General features: G+C 38.6%; 1 protein-coding gene across 1 annotated transcript in view; it reads right to left on the minus strand.

Moving 5' to 3' along the window:
- Positions 1 to 2434: 2434 nt before the first annotated feature.
- The window catches only part of pla2g4ab (phospholipase A2, group IVAb (cytosolic, calcium-dependent)), a 56799-nt gene continuing 37970 nt past the window's right edge, over positions 2435 to 21263 (minus strand). The window contains exons 14-19 of the mRNA XM_038291760.1: positions 18430 to 18560; positions 18231 to 18342; positions 16161 to 16345; positions 15900 to 16089; positions 9968 to 10125; positions 2435 to 4706 (exon numbers count right to left, since the gene is read on the minus strand). Coding sequence (XP_038147688.1) covers positions 4548 to 4706; positions 9968 to 10125; positions 15900 to 16089; positions 16161 to 16345; positions 18231 to 18342; positions 18430 to 18560 — 935 coding nt within the window. The 3' untranslated portion in view covers positions 2435 to 4547. The remainder of the gene's footprint in view (positions 4707 to 9967; positions 10126 to 15899; positions 16090 to 16160; positions 16346 to 18230; positions 18343 to 18429; positions 18561 to 21263) is intronic.

Here is a 21263-nt window from a genome sequence, read left to right on the forward strand (position 1 = left end):
TTCTGCCTCGGGCACCATAGACCTCCATTATTTGAATGTCAGCAGACAGCAAGAAGCCTCCCAGATCTCCAGATGCATTTGAGATATCAAAAAAGTACTCCAGAGTGTTGTTCAGCATGGGGGTGAGTAGAAAATGAAGGCTAATCATGTTTTGGGTGTACCATTCCTGTTCATACAGTAATCCTCCTCCATAAGATTATCATGGTCACTAACCTGTGCTTCTCTCTTGTAGAGGTTCCTGCCTTAGATGCTAAGTGTTCTTTAATAAATGCTTTTGAAGTTATCCCACTGTCTGTCTGGCCTGAATACTTGTCCCTCTGTTCTGAGTCATTAGACAGTCAATATGCACTTTTATGGTAAATTCTTTTTTTAACAAGTGAAACTAGATTCATTTTTGGCATTTTCTTTTTCAAAGGATTATTAAATAAAACAAACTGCTAAAAAAAACTGATTTTATAAAGTCTGAACTAAAGTTAAAAATCTCATAACCTGTGTTTTTTCTCTGTTGTTACCTCAGCCAAAAAAAGGCTTTTTAATTAGGCAGAGGATTTGAAGTAGGATGACCATGGGGGAAAAAAAATCCATCGAAACAAATTATGAATCCTAAGGCCTTGAAATCCAGAAATCTAATTAAACTGCTGTACAGTGTTTTATGTAGCTGGAAACCAAATCTACAAAGTTGTCAAACCACTTAGGTACAGGTTAATGCAGTGACCTGAAAGGAAACATAAGGTACTTGAACCTTTTGGTGCTACAAGTTTTCAGATGTGTTATTTCACCACGATTCTCACAGCTGTAAAACATTTTCAAAGAAAACACCAAGAGACATAAATTATGACCTTATTATTTTCCTTTAACACAAAAAAACAAGTTAAGCACATCATGTCTTGCCAGTTATCATACATTTTAATGATAGGAATATAACTGTGCATGTCTCAAATAAAAAAAAAAAACTGACCTTTCTGCTTGTTACATGTAAACATAAAAAATACCTTAACATTAAATGGCCAAACAAAAAAAAGGTCACAACTCTTCATTGAAACTCCTGCTTTAAATGCAACCTTTAGGAGACAGAAAATTCAGAAAATATCCAAAATGTAGCAAAAACCAGAAGAAAACATTTAGGAAGCAACCCTTTTTGCTTTTTTTTCATAAGCTGATTAAAACATCTGATTACAGCAGCATTAGAAAATTGATGTTTTTATTTAAAACAAGAAAAAAAAAGAAACACTAAGATTACAATGTTTTTTCTTTGATACTTTTACTCAGTACAGTCATAGTTTTTCCAGACATGGAATTAATTAACAAGAAATAACCAACTATTGATATATTTTCATAAATATGTAGGACCAGTAAATAGTCAAAATTAGTCTAAATAATCTGTAGCTGAGAAATAAACACGTCTCCAGTCTAAAAAAAACCTTAAGGGTTTTTGTTGTTAAAAAGCTCCCAGAATGAAATAGTTGTAATTATTTTAAAACAGATCTAGAGTTTTCTACTCATTTCAAGCCAACCCTAGTTCCAGTCCCTTATTGCATGCGATCCATAGTGCCTTGCAAAAGTACAACACAGACCACCATGGATTTTATTGGAATCTTATGTGATAGAGGAACACAAAGTAGTGCAAAAAAACCCCAAACATTTAGATTAAAGTTTAATAAGAATCTACGGAGCCCCTAAAGGGACATGGAGGAAAAAAAAAAACTTTTGCGAGATCCCGCGAAACTTTTGCAGGATTTCGCAAATATAAACTTTTGCGAGATCCCGCAAAACTTTTGCGAGATCTCGCAAAACTATTGCGGGATCTCGCAAAAGTATGGTGAGATTCTGCAAAAGTATTGCAGGATCATGCAAAAGTATTGCGGGATGTCGCAAAAGTATTGCGAGATCACGCAAAAAATAAACTTTTGCGAGATCCCGCAAAAAGTAGTGCAAAAAAACCCCAAACATTTAGATTAAAGTTTAATAAGAATCTACGGAGCCCCTAAAGGGACATGGAGGAAAAAAAAAACTTTTGCGAGATCCCGCGAAACTTTTGCAGGATTTCGCAAATATAAACTTTTGCGAGATCCCGCAAAACTTTTGCGAGATCTCGCAAAACTATTGCGGGATCTCGCAAAAGTATGGTGAGATTCTGCAAAAGTATTGCAGGATCATGCAAAAGTATTGCGGGATGTCGCAAAAGTATTGCGAGATCACGCAAAAAATAAACTTTTGCGAGATCCCGCAAAACTTTTGCGAGATCCCGCAATAGTTTTGCGAGATCTCGCAAAACTATTGCGGGATCTCGCAAAAGTATGGCGAGATTCTGCAAAAGTATTGCAGGATCTCGCAAAAGTATTGCGAGATCTCGCAAAAAAAATACTTTTGCGAGATTTCGCAAAAAATTTACTTTTGCGAGATCCCGCAATAGTTTTGCGGGATCTCGCAAAAGTATTGCGGGATCTCGCAAAAGTTATTTTTTTCCCCTCCATGTCCCTTTAGGGACTCCGTAAGAATCTATATTTATGCATAAGATGTATTCAGAGATGTAATTCCAAAACCCCCAAATAACATCCTGTTTATCTGATTGGTTGAAGAGGTTATCCAATTAGAAGTGATAATGAGTGTGATGTAATCTCAATTTAAATGCAGCTGTCTCTAAAACCTGCTGAGGTTCAGAGAACACCAGTAAATGAACAGCATCATGAAAACCGATGACTATAGTGGTCAAGTTCAAGATTAAACTTTTGGCTACCGGTAAGTTTATAAAAAAATATATCTTTGCAGATCTTACAGAGCAAACTAAGAAGGCAACAGTAAATGTGGAAATCTAAGTGGAAAACTATCAGCTATAGACTCCAACAAGCTGAGGCATGGGGGAAGAAATTTGTTAAAAGTAAGCCCTTTTGCAGTGTTTCTTTTATTATTAAGTATTAAATCAAGTAGGATGAATATACATACCGTACATAGTTTTTTTTTTTGTAAAGAAACAGAAAACCTCTATGTTGGCCTGTCACATGAAATGCAAAATATACATCAAAGTTTTCAGGGTTTTCCTGCTTCAGCACAGCCGATTTCCATTTATAGCTGATTAACAGACTTTTGCTGATGTGCAATAATCAGAATCATCTGTGCCGAAGCAGAGAAACCTCTAAAACTTCCAGGACAGAGATCCTCAAGGACCAACTGTGGACATGCCTGATTCAGACCATCAATGATAACTATCCTAACCAGACCAAGGGAAGGTCTTAAGAATTTCTATAAGAGAGTGAGTGAATGAAATATTCCAAAACGGCCATATTTTCTTTAATAAAATCACACACAGTTAAAACAGAACAAAAAAAACATAAATAAAGGAAAGACAATGATTAGCAAGGATCATACATTCCTCAATCATGATCAGGGATGCGTGATCCTCTTTATGCATCGTCACAGTTTGCTTTCAGACGGCCGAGGCTGACACGTGAGTGCGAAGAGCTTGGAAGTGAAAAACCTCTCCCCTCTGTGTGTGCAGCCTATTAGCCCCCTGCAGGCATTAGGTGTAGTGTGTTGGATTCCATGCCTCTACTGCTGCAGGTGTAGGCGTAGTGTGTAAAATTCCACCGGGTGATGTTAAGAGAGAAGGCCATCGTTCTAAAAAGATGTGATCATATTATGATCCACCCAGCCTTGGCTCCAAGGTTTAAAAAGTAAGGCATCGCAATCCCCCTGTGTCTGTATCATAAACCAAACTGGTCAGGTGTATAAACATATCTTTACCCTGACGCTGGGACCAAAACATGTCAAAAGGAAAGAAGCAAAGAGCTGTTACTATAGCAACGCATTTTGTTGTTTCCAAAATGGTGGATTTAATTTGACACTCCCTTCCGGGCAGTAGGGAGTGCTCCTGTTCCGTAGGTGGGTAAACATCCTTTAGATGTTTAAAATATCCAGAGGGGGTGCAGGTTGCGTGTTTAGGAGTTGCAATCAAACAGAAGCAAAAGTTATGAGCTTCCCATCCATGGTTTTAAACAGGATTACAAGTTAAGACAAGGGATCACATGGAAAAAAAATATGTAAAAGCAAAAATATTCGCTCTGAAGCCACGCATTCAGTTTAGCTATAAAAAATAAAAAAAAGGTTAACCACAATGAGGCTGCTTAATGGATTTTCGTCCGGAGAATTTAAAAGCCAAAATAGGAGCATCCCAAAGGATAAGGAATGTAAGAACTTTGGCAGGGATATGAAATGCAATAAAGATGAAGGAATAACTAAGAGCAGCAAAGGAAAATATCTCCCTAACAACATTGTGTTGTCTGAAGTCAATAAAGCTGCAGTGGGGTGTTAAGTAATTATCAAAACATTTTTTTTTCTTTCCAGAAATCCCATGTGAACATAAAACCAGACGAGAAGCCCGTGCAATCAGAAGACTGTCACCAGTAGGGTTTAAAAAAAAAAAAAAAACAGTCTTCATCAAATCTTTCTGAAGATCAGGATAGGAGTATTCTCATAAAGTTAAGTACACAACTTTAAGGTTAACTCATCAAAACTTCAAGAAGTCTGTTCATCCAAATTGTTAATCTGAACTATTTTTGCTCCTCTCCAAGGTGATTCTGGGGTTTTGAATCAGGACCCTTCTTGGAAAACTTCCTTTTAGGGATCTCGCTGAGGGAAAAGGGAATCGAGAGGTCAGAGGGAGACTCTTTCCGCGCCACAATGCAGTCCTTGATGGCCTCCTTAATAACCTTAAAAGAAACAAAACAAAACAGAAGAATTAGATACAAATTGTGATGATGCGGAAAAACCTAAAGGAGGCAATTTTGAATATTTAAGACACAGCAATATAGACAGAGACACTGTTTCAGATGGTAATAACATCAGGTTGACATCTATTTCTTACAGGTTGTTTCTCTGCTTAACTGTTTAATCTGTTCAGTCATACTAAAAACGTCAATTTAGTTTAGAATAACCTCAGTTAAGTAATCAGACAGGTTATGTTATATTTTTGTTCTTTGTCCTTGTTTTGTAATAATAATCACTTTTTTCTTTCATTTTTTTTTGCCTATTTCTTCTGCAGATGTTTCAGATTTAGTTAATTATTCTCCCTTCTTGCACTAGTGATCACTCCACTACCTGTTCATACAGCATAATCTTCAATACTTCAATGTTTTTTCAGTTCTGGTAAGATTCTCCCCTAGCCATCATCTCTCTAACTGGTTTAGTTACTTATTTTTCTTTGTGTGCCTTTTTTAGGATTTGCAACTATTAAATAAACATCTGCTTCACTATATGTTAGGAATCCAGTTTGTGTGGCCTGTTTGTGGTTCTCCATTTTCCACCACTAGGAGGTGCCCTGTCTTCGCTGTCCCTCCCTGCACACCTGCGGCTCATTGGATCATTATCGGGAGGAGTATTTGAGCAGTGGACTGTCACTACCTCGACGCCAGAGTGTTTGTCAGTTTCGGGTACTCTAGCCAAGCCGAGCTTAGCTGAGTCTAACCTAGCTTTGTTTCTCTGAGTCTAACAAGTTTTTGTTTTTGCTCCCCAGCAGGAAGCTTTCCTGTGTCACTGGATTCCTGGACCTTCTCTCCCCTGGAAGGAAAAAACGAGTTCCACTGAGCAGGGGAAAACCTCCACATGCTCCGTTCAAGTACCCATTGGAAATCCGAGTGACAGTCCGCTCCATTACTCCTCCGGGTCCAACACCTGTCAATCTATCCGCCCTCCGTGTGCGCTATTCTCTGGATTTACCACACAGACAGGATTCAAGGACTAACGAGCCCCCCCTCTAACTTCCGGGTTACCAGCTCACCGAGTTCCAGATCAGACTCCTGTTTTACCCCCTCAATTAACTAAGAGGTTTCTCTGCATGTGGGTCAGATTCGTTAAACCGATCATGACACTATACCTCCCTGCATTATGGATTTAGATAAACATCAACAATGATCAAAGTGATCTCAGGTCCAGATCTACTTTCTAACTATACAGAAAAAGCTGGGGAAAATATGCCAACAGAGGAAGTAAACCTTTAGGTAGATGGAACCATACTTTGTTGGTTCAAACTACCCGTGAACTGAAATACTATAACTATGTGGCCTGAGGTTGGCTCTCAGTGTAAAGAAAACATTTTTTTTTTTTTTGCAGAAAACAAAACAATAATCTTTGATTTTCTGCGTTGATGAGAGGTTATAAAATGAGCATTGCCCTACCAACATTTTGGGTAGCACACTGCTTAGCGGTCTTTCTTTCAGCTGAGTAATTAGTAAAACAGTTGTTTAGAGCAAACTTTTACTCTCCAAAATGGGCTTTCCTGTTTTTTAATCCATTGAGTTGATTTAAAAAGAAAGTCAATTGGTGTAATCAGGATGCTTTAGAATCATTAGTTTAAGTTTTCCAATGGATCATTTCCAAAGGGTAGTAAACTTTTTGTACAAACATGAGTAAAAATATAAGGAAAAAAAACTTGCTTGTTGAACAAGACTAAACTTAAGTCAAAGTTTCCCAGGGTGTAAATAACTTTATTCTTGACTGTATAAGGAATTAAACAAAACAGAAATACTTCCTCTTGTTCCACAGTGGGGAAATTGATCTGTGTGAGAATGAAAACATGCAGGTTCACAGATAAACTTTAACAAGCTTTAATAAGTATGGGCATTTTGAAGGTATTGCCACAGGAAACCTTTCTCTCTTAAAAATAAATACAACCATTGCTTGTACTTATCATAGTGGCCTGGCAGACTAGCTTATGCAATATATATTCAATACACACAGGCAGCCTTGGCTGTAAAAAAAGAAAAAATAGTGCTGGCAGTAGGAAGGAGGTAGAAGAGGAAGCAGGATGCTGGTCGTTATTTTAGTGCAGGGACCTTTGTGACATTCCTAGCCACTGCATAGTTATACGGTTTCCCACAATCCTTTGCATGACAGTACGTTTAGGCACACCCAGTCTCACAAAGTTTAACAAAAATAAATTCTTTCCTGTTATGTAGTGTGATACATTGAAAATGCATGCACATTCATATTCATTAGGTTATATAACGAAGAGCTTCTGTGGTTTGCTATATTTGTGTAACTTTTGTTTTTTGTAGTTCTTTTCTGGAAGGTTATAGTCCAAGTTTTAGATGCAGCATTGTTGTGCGTCCGTTGCTCAATGACGTCTTAGACTTCTTTTATTGTCATTTTGTATACACAGTGTGTACACAAAAAAAAAACGTCTGTAAGGTTGAATGCTGTTCAGATTTAACACATCAGTCTAGAGCTACTTTCATGCCGTAGACAGTGTTCTTACTGTTGACCCATTAAAAGGTGCAGGGATAGGAAAAGGAGGTAGGAGCGACTTTTTTGGTATTAAGAATCCGTCTGATTAACTTACCAGACCAAAGCAGCACAGGAGGCGGGAGTTTATGATGAGTCACTTTTAGCACCAGAATTACCCATAATGCTACAGGGCTTTTTTGCTACCATAACATACTAGATGGCAGCCACAACGAAGCAATGTTCTAATGATACCATTAATTATGGCTGTCAAAACAGACGTTTTTGTGTCACCTGACTGTGAGTGCTAATAGTCTTCCGTCAGAATAAACCATAAAATTTCCAAAAAAGAAATGCTACCTGGACAAATAACTCTGGCAAAAGCCAAACCCAGCAAATAAAGACAGACCCTCCCAACTGTCAAGCACAGAGTGGAGTGATGATAGTTTGAGTTTACATACAGTAAGCCCCATTTATACTACGCTTTTGAAATCGTGCCCAGATTGGTCTGAGCACTGTAACTGAGAGAGCTGTTGAGTGTAAATGGCACGCAAAACTGAAGCGGACCGTGCCAGACACAACCGAACCGCACTTGTTGAATGCCATAAACAAGTATATATAATATATATATATATATATATATATATATATATATATATATATATATATATATATATATATATATATATATATATATACAAAATCCACGGTTCGGTTCGGTTCACGGTTTCCTGGTCACGGTTTTTGGTTCGGTATATGTTGATTGTTAGCCTGACATGTTGGTCGTTTTGTTGTTAGCATAAACGACACGTGTTGCACAATGCTTGCACACTGTTGAACTTTTATCCACAACTTTCTTTCCTCCGTCATCGTAGGTCACTCTAAATGCAAAGTGGTCCCATACAGCAGACCTATAAAGTGCTGCTGGCGCGTCTTCCAACTCCTGTTCTTTCCCACTCGCCATACCCACACAATTCTCCACAACAACTGATTTTTTTCTGCTACACCCGGCTACACTGCTTCGCTTCTTCTTCTTCTTGTTTACTACTGGTGGTTGGCTTTGGTCGCAGTACCGCCAACTTCTGCTCTGGAGTGTAAACGCTTCGCCTATGAGAAAAAGGAGCAGCGCATGAACGCAACACACGTGAACCGAAACAGTCGAACTGAAAAGTTCGGACGGTTTTCATAAACCGTTCCATCCCTAATATATATATATATATATATATATATATATATATATATATATATATATATATATATATGCTGTGTATAGCACGGCAAAATGTCTTTTCCGAACATACAGCTTTACGAGCAAAGACGGAAGCAGTTTCGCACAAATATATTGCGATATATCTGACAAAATTGTTTTTATAAACATGAAAATTTTTTTAATAAAGCATTTTAAATGCCAAAATAATCCAATTTAATTCATTTTAATGCAAATTAAGGCCTTTAATTAAAAAATAATAATTTAATGACTTAATGATTTTTATGACCCACAGGAAAACCTTGTGATAATTCTGTCTAGCAGTGTAATGAACTTCAACGTCTGTCGTTGTTTCCTGTATCTGTAAGCCCTGATTAGACTATCGTTTGACGTATCTACTTCCCAATAGCTGACTCTGTCAAGTAAATTCACCAAAGGCCGCCTTCTTCGATTGACTGTCTGCAATTATAACCAAACTTCCTGAATGTTACGGGCTCCGCCATGTTGATTTGCTTGTTTCCCTCTAGAGAGCAGTAGTACCGTAGATCGTCACTAGTATGCAAGGAACCGTGCTAGCTTGATGTGTAAACGGTTGTAAGGAACCATCCTCGGTACGGTTTACTGATCAAAGCTCGGTTCGAACTCAGCACAGATTAGTTTTCTGAGGGTAGTGTAAATAGGGCTATACACTCCCCCTGACCTGGTTACATTGAGACTTCTTACATATACAACCAACTACTACAGAGTTAAATAAGAAGCCACTTGTCTAACAACCAAAACTTGGTTCATGCAACAAGCTTCAGTTCCAACTCAAAGTAGCAACGGTTAGGTGAGGCTTGTAATGAAATTCTCAACTGCAGTAAATCAATAAATCTACCAAATAAGCCACAAGCAGCTAAATCCTAAATAGTATTTAACAACCTGTGGTTTCCTTATTCCTCCAGTTCTTATTCAATAAACATGGGAAAGTAGGGTATTCAGATTTTTATGTTTAATTTTATGACTTGTTCTGTGCATAAAATACACATAATCACCATATCAGGTGATCATAACACGCACTCAAACATTCCTTTTTGCAGGATAATTTTGGCAAGATCGTGTAATACCTTACAGGGAAATTTGCCTGATTTAAATTACCGTCAGGTAAAATGAAATATCTGGTATCAAAAATGAATTATTACTGAGCTAGGGAGTGACTCACTGCGAGTAAGTAAGCAAATGAGACTGACCTACCACAAGCAAGTCCAAACATGCATGATCCAGGCTTACTGGGGCGTTCTTAAAATTTTTGATATTGCCCAATACTTTCTTCATAAATCCAAAACTTCCTCCTGACAGCATCGAATAAAGTAAGATAAACACTGGATAGCTGAGGCCCTGAGCAGGAATTAATTGGCCTGTGTAAGCAGTTTGAATGAATCACTCTCCAATCCCTTTGTGACCGTGTTTCTGACACACTGCAAGACTTAATACAGACAGAATAACTGGTTCCTGACTGGTACAGAAATATGATTTGTTCCAGTCTTGCAACATCACCCAACTGACCTCCAGGTTGTTTAAAGTGTTGAACTCCATGAGGTCATGAAGTCGGGTGAAAGCCTCATTGGAGTACTGGAAGTTGAAAGTGGAAAATGGTGACTCTGGGTCATCAAAGATGTCAAAATCTGCAAACTCCTTCTCCTTCTCAGTCTCTCTGGGAACACCTGTGGTCAGATTGACAAACGTGAACAGAAAGCAAAATGAATCAACTGTACGCACTTGGCAGGAATCTGTCTATAACTCAAATGACCTAAATTTAAAAAAAAAATAGCCTTAAACCAAATAGAAGCTTATGGGGGTATTATGCTTTTTCTGTACAGCTCCAAATATGTGGAACGACCTTCCAATACACATTAAATTGCTCCTTAAAACTCATATCACAGGCTTATCCTATAATCCTAGCCTGTGATTTTAAGCTGTTTTCATTACATATTTCTCTAATTCTGATTAAATTTTTCTTATTGTATTTTATGCTTCTGTGTTTATTTAATTTAGATCCTCTTGGTTGTTTAGAATGCATGTTGTTCACTGTACAGCACTTTGGTCCTGGACATTTAAGTGATAAAGCTGGATTGTATTGGACATTTATTGGTTGCTGTGAATCGGTGCTACAAACATAAACTAAACTGATTTTGATTCATCCACTCAGACAAATACAATATTGGTAAAGGTAAAGATCAGTATATGTTAATTCAAGTTATAATTGCCAAATTTTGTTTTATTCCAACAATCAGGTGTTATCTTAAACATTTGCGCTTTTATTCCTACACTAAATTTTTTGAAAATGAAAAATTAAGTCAAACTTTCAATAATTTATTTTTAATTCAGGTAAACATGATAGCTTTAACTCCAACTGGCCGGTAAGTGGCACAGAAATGCCCACCTGCTCTTATTCCATAACGTTTACTAGCCTGATGCCAGATCAGCTAATGCTAACTTTTGATCATTTCTCAGCTCTTTTCTTTATTCCTATTGGTGCAAAATCCTGTCGTATCAAAGTTGGCATCGTAACCAAAGCAAGGCAAGTTTATTTGCATTAACACAATTCATCACAAAGATCATTCAAAGAGCTTTACATGTTTACCAGACATACACATGTATTTATTTCCGCACTCTTAAAAGTTATAAAACAATTATTTATATTGAATTTTTTTCTGTAAAATTGCTGCCAAAAGATCTGTAGGTGACATTAGGTGCAGGATAGAGATTTGCTTATATGTTTAAGTAAACATCTAACGCAAGTCGTCAAGTTCATAAAGCAGGAGAACAATTTTATTTATCAAGTTAAAATCTGTAGTTATAACAGCAGCCAAATTTAACAAGAAAATCGTATTCTTGTATATTTGCTAACTGCTCTACATTAAAACATTTCATGAGTAACGTGGGAATTTTTAGGAAACTATGACTGTGTAAGTCAGACCTAGAAAACAAATGATAGAGCTACTGCAACCAGATTACATTAGTGTTTCTACAAGTGTTGCACCGATACGGATACGTATCAGGCAAGGCCCCGATCCAGTAGCCTGGGTGCCATTCCGAACTTAGTCCCGCCCACAAAGTTTGAGGTCGGGGAAGTTCGGTCTGGCTCTGCTCCATAGTAGCGCGAGTATGATCGCCCACTGTCAGGCGATCCAATCAAATTGTCAGGGCGGGCTTTATACGATGATGGACAGATGACCAACAGTAACGTAATCAACCACGTGACCAATGTGCGCTTGGGTGACAACAACAATGGCTGCCGCTGGAGAGTTTAGGTGAGTAGATTCTGCTATTAGGTCTGTTCTAGAAGATATCGACAGCAAATTAATTTTAAAAGAGGAACAGAGAAACGCGATCAAGTCTCATCTTCTTATAATAGGCGTGCAACTGCACGCTTTGATTTTTGTGGACAACAACTGTGCCTGGCTTAACATACGTCACGCACTCCGTTGCTCTTATTGGTTGTAGGTCTATCCAATTGAGTGCAGAGGCCTTTTTTTTCCTGGTTCGTCAAAACACGCCCCATAATCACAGCTCTATGGAGCAGTATCAGACTCATATTCTGACTAGAATTGAGTCGGACTACGTCAGGCTACCGATCCAGCACTAAAATGGTGGTATCGGTATTGACGAGTACCAACAAATAGGGCACAGATACCATTTTGAGAGCCAAAGTTTAATCATCTATCGTCCCCCATTCCAGGTAGGCAAATAAAAAGTTCTACGGGATTTAATTTGTATTAATCTTTTTCCTGCTTCACAAAGGTAGGCAGCAGCTTGACAAAGCCATGATGGCAATTATTTTGCATCCAAATAGTGTGCAGTTCTTCATATACAGACACAAGGGATGGAACGGTTTATGAAAACCGTCCGAACTGTTCGGTTCGACTGTCTCGGTTCGGTTCGCGTGTGTTTCATTCGGTTCATGCGCTGCTCCTTTTTCTCATAGGCGAAGCGTTTACACTGCAGAGCAGAAGGTGGCGGTACTGCGACCAAAGCCAACCACCAGTAGTAAACAAGAAGAAGATGCAAATCAGTTGTTTTGGAGAATTGTGTGGGTATGGCGAGTGGGAAAGAACAGGAGTTGGAAGACGCGCCAGCAGCACTTTATAGGTCTGCTGTATGGGACCACTTTGCATTTAGAGTGACCTACGGTGACGGCGGAAAGAAAGTTGTGGATAAAAGTGCAACAGTGTGCAAGCATTGTGCAACATGCTTTGTTTATGCTAATATCAACATGACCAACATGTCATGCTAACCCCGAAATCCCACATACTCCGTCAGCGCTCCGCTCCGCCCCGCTGCATATCGTAGAGGGCATGCGCGAGATGATTAAATTCAAAGCAGCAATTCAAAGCAGAAATGATCCAGGGTTTCCGTGGATCATTAAAAATAATTACAATTCATAAATTTTTTTTTTGATTTTTTTTCATAAATTTTTATGGCATTTCGGTGTAACAATCAACATATACCAAACCGAACCGAACCGAAAACCGTGACCAGGAAACCATGAACCGAACCGAACATTTTGTGAACCGCTCCACCCCTAATAGACACACACATCAATTTTAAAAAGGTATCGTTATGGTATCGGCATCGGCTGATACTGTACTGCCAGGTATCGGGGCCTGAAAATGACAAAGGCGCAGCACTATTTCTTACCTGTCCTGAAGAAATACCGTTATATGCCAAATGTGTTTGCTATCTACATGTAAATAGAAGAGCAGCATCTGGATCATATTTGGGACATGAATAAGAAAATATTAATAAAATTTAGTGCGAACTTAAATTTTTTTTTTTGCATTTGCAAGAATATTCATATTCATTTTAATACTCAACAAACTTTATGCATGGGATTTGAGTCTCCAAACAATGATTATTGAAATCCAAATTATTTGTATTCATACAAAAATATGTATTTTCAATAACTATTTGTTGGAATAAATGTGATGCCACGACTTGGCTTTACGGATGACCTCGTGCCGAATAAGGATGTGGTTAAATTCCCATATGTGGGTTACAAGTTGAGGTTAAGAAAGTGCAGACGCTGGATGTTCATTTGCGGTTTCATCTCCTCAGATGTTTTTTGGGTTAGAGTGAAGAAACCTCTTATGTATCATGTATAAACAGGCTGCGGAAGTAGGTGGGCAGATGGCCATCAGAATGTAAAGAAACACTAGTGGAAAAGAAGGGATTCTGTGTCTTCCTCTAGCTTCTCATGGCTGATTTGTTTATACACACAGTCCTCCCACTGCCCTGAAGGATTCCCCTGGAGCACCTGGATCCTTCGACACCAATATTTCTTGTAGATAGGTCATAAAAACCCTGAGCTTTCTCTGATTTACTATTCCCTGTATATGTAAATAGGCAACACGCATAACGTTGCCTCCTAGAAACTGCATTGAGATTAAACAGATGGTTTCCTTTTGGAGACCTCAGAAAAACAGTATAACAGTCTGCAGCTGACTGATTATGAGTGAATTCCCAGGCTGGCTCCAATCTTTATTTATGTCAGAAAATCCTGCTTTTCCAGACTCAGTTTTAAATTTTTTTTAAGTACTTTTAAAGCATGTTTACACTATAAATGCCTGAACAATATGGAAGAAAAAAAGTCTCATTGGAATCTACCTGTTTTTTGTACTCAAAGTTTTTTTAACAATGTAGTTTGAACACAGAATTTTTTTAGCACCGGATTTTAAACACTGAATGTTTCTACACATTGAATGACTTACACTGAATTTTTATGTGGTGAAAATTCAGCTGTGAAAAATTTGTTTGCCAAAACTTCGCCTATGAAAAAATTTGCCTGCAAATATGTTGACCTCTTGGTGAACTCAAGCCAAAGCAATCTACACTCAATGCAGTTGAGCAGCTTAAAGCCATTGAAATTAGCTAATTTGGTCAGGTGACACAACAGTTGGGCATAGCTTTGTTACCACATGAATGAAGCTGAATGAGGATTTTATCTTGTTAAATAGATATGAATATAACATTTTCTTACACTTTTTGGAGCTGAATTTGTTTGCAGGCAAATTTTTTGCAACTGAATTTTCATATAACAGGGTTCCTGCGGGTCCTTAAAAAGTCTTAAAAGGCATTGAATTCTTTAAAATAAAACTAAGGCCTTAATTGGTATTAAAATGTCTTAAATCAGTCTTTCGTAGGTCTTAATTTTTAAAACATCATAAATAGGATTATTTTTATCATTATTTATTTTTGTAATCTAAATAAAACATTAAAATTGACGGCTTGCCATTATTGGTTCTGTCCCGATAGCGCAACCAATAAAAGCGTTGTTGCGTCCGGGACATTTGGGAGATGCGGCATTTACTTTTTGTCTGGAAAATATGAGCAAGTGTAAATGTAATGAAAATTGTCTCCAGCCAAGAGTTTTCTCCATGGCTCAAACCAGGGAACATACATGAGGCTCAGTGGATTTTGTGCAAGAAGTCATTCAAGCTCAGAACGATGGGAATTAAGGCAGTGGAGTTGCACATGCGAAGCGCGAAACACAAAGCGTCAAAATCGAGTTACCGAGTAACAGCCGATATTTCTCAGTTTAGTTCCACCCTTGTCTCTGCAACGCCTCCACTTATCACCAAATCAAACATACTAAGAAAACGATACAAAGAAAAATAACTGCAAAAAAGACTTAGCACTGGTTATGTTGTGGCTTTAAAACTGATTTGTTTTGTTCCCTGCTAAAAAAAGTTTGTGAATTCAGTTAAATAATTGTTAAAATATATCTGTTATTTGTGTGTTTTTAGCTTTCTTCCTGTATGGGAAGCTTTTTAAAATCTGAAACATTAGTGCAGTGGTTTATGTTATAATAAACCTTTGGGTTAAGTTGTCGCAAGCAGGTTTTTCTTGTGTTTCTTGTGAATTTGGTCTTACATTTTTTATTTCAAGTGGCATTAAAAAGTCTTGAATTTAACTTGCCTTATGCTGTAGGAACCCTGGATAAAAATTCAGTGTAAGGAGTTCAATGTGTAAAAAAATGAAGTGCTTAAAATTCGGTACTAAAAACATTCAGTGTTTAAAATACTTTGTAAAAAAAAAAAAATATGTGTTTTAAATTTGTTGTACAAAAAAAAGGCAGATTAATGATTGTGCTTCAAGACTCTCTAGGAGCCTTGAATTAGCCACATTCTGTAAATAAAAGTCTCTTTTTTTTAGCACCAGTGGCGATTTCTCATAATACTGGGGAGGCTATTCCTTCCCTGTACATTTTATAAAAGACCTGGTGAAATATGCATTGTAAAACTTCATAAATGTAGCCACTACAATGAATTAAATGTGTGCTAAAATCTCCCTCCACTCAGGAGCAGCAGGACACTGCCTGTAAGTTGGGCTCCGTCACTTCCAGTAAGGTTTAGCCTCCAATGGGTTCTATGGAGCAGGGGTAGGAAAATTAGCCCTTCCTGCAAATGTGAATGTCTGTATATTTGCACATGCTCACCAGGTGCTTTGAATTGCCTGAAGTTAATGTTGACCAGGACAAAATGGATCACGGTTGGGCAGTTCTTCTCCCCCTTCCTGGGTTTAAAGACGTAGCATTCCTTCAGACCCTCACGATCAAACACTTTAGGGTCAATCTTAGGAAACGGAAGCTTGTTCATTCTGGCCCACTTTTCAGCTAACAGCAGCTCCTGTGGGACATTTTTACAGATTAGATAATGTTGTTGACACTTTAATCCAGTGGATTTATGAGTTTTCATGCCTTAAATGGAGGGCTGGAGTCGCTCGGTCGAGCAGAAAAATCAAATGAGATGATGAGGTCAACGCCGCGCTGCTGCCGCAGGATGAGAGGATAGGGAAGGTTGTAAGTCAGTCCGCTGTCTACCACATGGATCTTCTTACTCTTCACATCCAGAGGCTCGTAAATACGATCAAACTCATCTGGATCTACAAACAAAACACAAGACCCAACTTCACACTCATGCATGTGTCACTCAGACATTTTTTTATTGGAGAAAGGAAAGTACAACATTTGAAATCAACACAGGAATGAAAAAAATACCCATCTGAGTCATATTGACCAACCATTTATGGTGATTCAACTAAAGATGATCCACCAAAAATCTACAGGATATGATCTTATTTCATACCAGAGAATTCCTTTTAACAAGGCTGAGGAAACCGGTTCAACGGAACCATAATATTTGCTCTCGGTTCCAATTTATCGCAACTTACCCAGGCAGCCATTTTTATTCATTATCAAGACACTTCAAAGCACTGGACATTAAAAAACAAGTATAGTAGAAAAACACAGAGTATATTGTATGGGCATAAAGGCAATTCAATAATTAGTGAATAGGAATATTTTAAGGGAATAAAAATGTATTATTAAAATGAAGAGTGTTAAAAATGAACAAAAGCATGAGTAAATATACTACAAACTTAAAATAATAGAAGTTTAGATAGCAAAGTCAAAGGTCAGTCTAAACAAGTTAATTTTTCATCCCAATTTAAATAAACTATTATAGTTTTCTGGGGGCTTGTCCAGAAAACTATGATGGGGGATTATCTGAGGCTGCTCAGTGGCACAGTGGATAGCACTGCTGCCTTGCAGTAAGAAGGTTCTGGGTTTGATTCCTGGCCTGGGTTCTTTCTGCATGGAGTTTGCTTGTTCTCCCTGAGCATGCGTGGGTTCTCTCCAGGTACTCCGGCTCCCTCCCACAGTCCAAAAAAAAAAAAAAAATGTGCGGTTAATTGGCTTCTCTAGATTCTCCTTAGGTGTGAGTGTGTGCGTGAATGGTTGTATGTCCTGTTTGTCTCTCTGTTGCCCTGCGATGGACAGGGTGTACCCCACCTCTCACCCATTGACAGCTGGAGATAGGCACCCTCGTGACCCCAATTGGGACAAGCTGGGGATGGGAATGGGGGGCTTGTCCCAAATTAGTGTGGAATAACAACTGAAACCTGCTTCTTGGTATTTTGGTTCTGAGTAAGCAGAGTAGCTTAGACCCAGAAGACCTGAGTGAACCGCTGACAACAAGTCGGTAATGTATTTTAGAGCTCAGACATTCAGGGATTTATAGACTAACAGAAGGAGTTTAAGTGCTGATGAAGATTCTCAGTCATCCAGGTCAACAAATATCCACTGGACTTGGTTTCTCAATTCAAATGTGTTTGACTTGAGAAAGCTTCCTGGAGAGGTGGCGAAACGTCTTCAAATCTTGGAAGACTTATTTTTTTAATTTTTACAAAAGGAGTTTAAGTCTATTTTAAATTTAATATTTTGGGATCATTTGCACATTAAAATAACAATACCTCAGAAAACCTTTAAATGTTGTCAAATTGTGTTATATTTGGGTTATTTTTATGCTTTTACTTGCAAACATATTTAACAACCCTTTCTAATTCTACTGATAAAGCCTGTTCAATGTTGAAATTAAAAATGGTGCTCAAAATAGTATTGGGTAGCAAATATTTTCCAGGGTATTAAAATTGAACTTTTTATATTTGCATTGTGACAAACCCTAAGTGAACATTTAATTCGGGTTGGCAAAATAAAAACCAAAAACATACAACCATATAAACTATTTAGAAATGATAGAAACATAAGCCTTTTGAGTTATAAAAATTGGATCATTTGAAGCAGGAGAAAGCAGACTGTGGATTGTAATAAAAAGGAAAAAGGAAACATCAACTCTCAAAAGATTCATCTGGTGTTATGAACTGATTGCTAAATCTGCCATAATCTGGTCTTTAATTTCCTTCAGTAGAGCAGAAACTATGTCGATATCAAGTTGAACAGTAAAGCGTGAATCATAAATGTTTTTCCTACCTGTTACAGCATCCACTTCCTCTTCAGGTGTTGATTCAGGAAATTGAATTTCAGGTACAGGAGAGAAGGGGATAGTGGTGTTCAAGTTCAGACCCAGCATGAAGTTATGCACCTGGTAAAGCAATACAAGGGGATTATAGAGGGAAAAAATTCTCCTTGTTTTGACCCAAGAAAATATTTCCTCTTTTACATAAAGTACCTTTCCAGCACGGCCCTCTCTTGTGTTGAACAGCGAAGAGTCACTAAAAAGTGAAGTGAACATTCGCTGAACCCAGCTGGCCTGAGCAGTGCGGCTAAACTCCTCCTCCGCTTCCTGGTTCTCTGTCCCACCTAAAAACCAAAATAACGCAAAAAATTACCGCATCTACGACTCATTTATTAAAAACCAGGTCTATGAAAGGTAGAGTATACAAACACAAATATCTGACCTTTTACATAGAGTATTGCTTTCCTCTAGAACCCCCATTTTTTTTGCGATGTTTAAAATTCAGACAAAACAATCCTTCATCCTACACCCATAGAGCTAGTAGCATAAAAGTACATTTTTGAAATGCAAACATGTCTTCACAGTTTCCCTTATTACTGCTTACTGCTTCGATTCGGGTTGGATTTCTCATTGAATCAATAAAAGGGAGCTTAGAGCAGGCTTTTAACTAGCAATGCGTAAAAGCGTACATTGTATGCCCTTGCTGATGAAGATTCTCAGTCATCCAGGTCAAAGTCATTCCGTAAAAGTTCAAAAAATATCCACTGGACTTGGTTTCCAAGATTTGAAGACGTTTCGCCACCTCTCCAGGAAGCTTTCTCAATTCAAATGTCTGGATCCGCCGTGAGTTTGAGTCTTTATATAGACAAGGCCTTGTATCGCTTGGAAACATGCAAATGGTAACCGATGAGTGGGTCGTTTGGTTCCATTGTTAGCCTGTAATATCTGAAACTTGTCTATGATTGTTAAGGGTCGGTCGTTAAGGAGGTATTGTTCACCGGCTGGAGTGGGTAGGTACTTTGTTCCTCTGTGATGGGGTGGGGGGTGTGGTGATAACTGGAAGGGATCATCTCTAACTGAATTGTAAGTTTTTGGAAGCTGGAATCCGAGTCCACCACCTTCTGTTTAAAGTTGTTTTTTCTCTCTTAAAGGAATAGTACACCCAAAGAATGATTTAGTCTCTTTCTTTTTCCTCACGCCCATGCTGAAAAACACACTGAAGCACTTTTTTGATATCTCAGATGCAGCTGGAGATCTGGGAGGCTTTTTGCTGTCTGTCGACATTCAAATAATGGAGGTCCATTGCGCTCGAGCCAAAAACGTCCATAAAAAGTCCAGAAAACTTGTCAACATTCCTCCATACTGCTCGTCCAATGTATTCCAAGTGTCCTGAGTGGGTAGCGTCCATAATTTACTCGAAACGAAGTCATTTAGAATGTTTTTAGAGCATAAACAATAGTGTATAGGATTTCCTGAAAGCGCGCGCCTGCGAGTTCACGACACTACGGAAACCGCGGCAGACCAAACCAGATGAAAGTGCGCATTCAGCTCGGCAAAGAACTCATGCTCTTCCTCAACACTGAAGTCCTCAGACATTTTTCTTTCGTTGTTTCTTTCTTTGCACAGGTAAACAGCACATTTCTTCTTCTACGCTTGCGTTATCGGCAGAGCAGACGCTGAATGCGCACTTTCATCTGGTTTGGTCTGCCGGCTTCCGTAGCGTCGTGAACGCGCTTTCAGGAAATCCTATACACTACTGTTTATGCTCTAAAAACATTCTAAATTACTTTGTTTCGAGTAAATTCTGGATGCTACCCACTCAGGACACTTGGAATACATTGGACGAGCAGTATGGAGGAATATTGACACGTTTTTTGTGGACCTTTATGGACCTTTCTGTCTCGGGCACCATAGACCTCCATTATTTGAATGTCAGCAGACAGCAAGAAGCCTCCCAGATCTCCAGATGCATTTGAGATATCAAAAAAGTACTCCAGAGTGTTGTTCAGCATGGGGGTGAGTAGAAAATGAAGGCTAATCATGTTTTGGGTGTACTATTCCTTTAACATAGATGGCTTCCTTCACGCCCCCTCTCAAACCAGCTATGCCCTTTACTAACGAAATCACCAATTGGCCAAAATTTCCCCTGGAAACTTGACTCAGATATTAACAATTTTACAAGCAGCAAATGCTGGAGTTGGAAAAATTAAATTTTTGTTGCTTGATGAACATCAACCAATCAGAGAAGCTGATCTAGAAGCAGGCAGGGAGACAGATACAGCACTGCTTATGCAGCACGCAATGATCACTCCACTGAAACTTAAAATGTGAAAAAACTTGCCGGCAAAATATGTTTGCTTTTATTACTCTAACACCTACAGTTTGAGCCACGTACACTAAAATGCTAACATCTACTTCCAGCCCCCAACAGTAGGGGAAAACCCCCAAGAGGCGACCGGGCTTGAGGCAGCTGCTGCTGGATTCCCAGTGACAGAACGGCTCTGGTATGTGGAGATCTGCGTTACCGTGGCAGTAGCCAGATTCGGATTGCATAGAACTGAGTTGAGCTCTACTTTATCAGTCTGGGTTGGTCCCGCCCCAAAAAACACTGCTGTCATGTAACTGGAACGACCCGCTGGTGGTTACGAGATGGACGTATTAGCAGGAGTCTTTCAATATGGATTTGTTGTGAGACTGAGAACTCAAAGTCAGGTCTGCGTGCCTCCCACAGTGAAATAATATTTTAAGGCGGAATCGTAAACTTGACGAATAGACTGCACAGAAGATGTTTTAAGGTGGAATCTTTCACATGAAAATATATTAAAACTACTTTTAACTAGTGTTCCGCCAATGACATTTTTTGGCACCGATACCGATACCCGATACCTGGCTGCGCAGTATCGGCTGATCCAGATACCATACCGATACCATCTGTTTGAAACTGATGTGTGTGTATATATGAAGAACTGCATACTATTGGATGTAAAATAATCGCCATCATGGCTTTGTCAAGCTGCTGCCTACCTTTGTGAAGCAGGAGAAAAAAG

The sequence above is a fragment of the Cyprinodon tularosa genome, unplaced genomic scaffold, assembly GCF_016077235.1.
Source record: "Cyprinodon tularosa strain WSP-4 unplaced genomic scaffold, ASM1607723v1 ctg30, whole genome shotgun sequence".
Taxonomy (NCBI): Eukaryota; Metazoa; Chordata; class Actinopteri; order Cyprinodontiformes; family Cyprinodontidae; genus Cyprinodon; species Cyprinodon tularosa.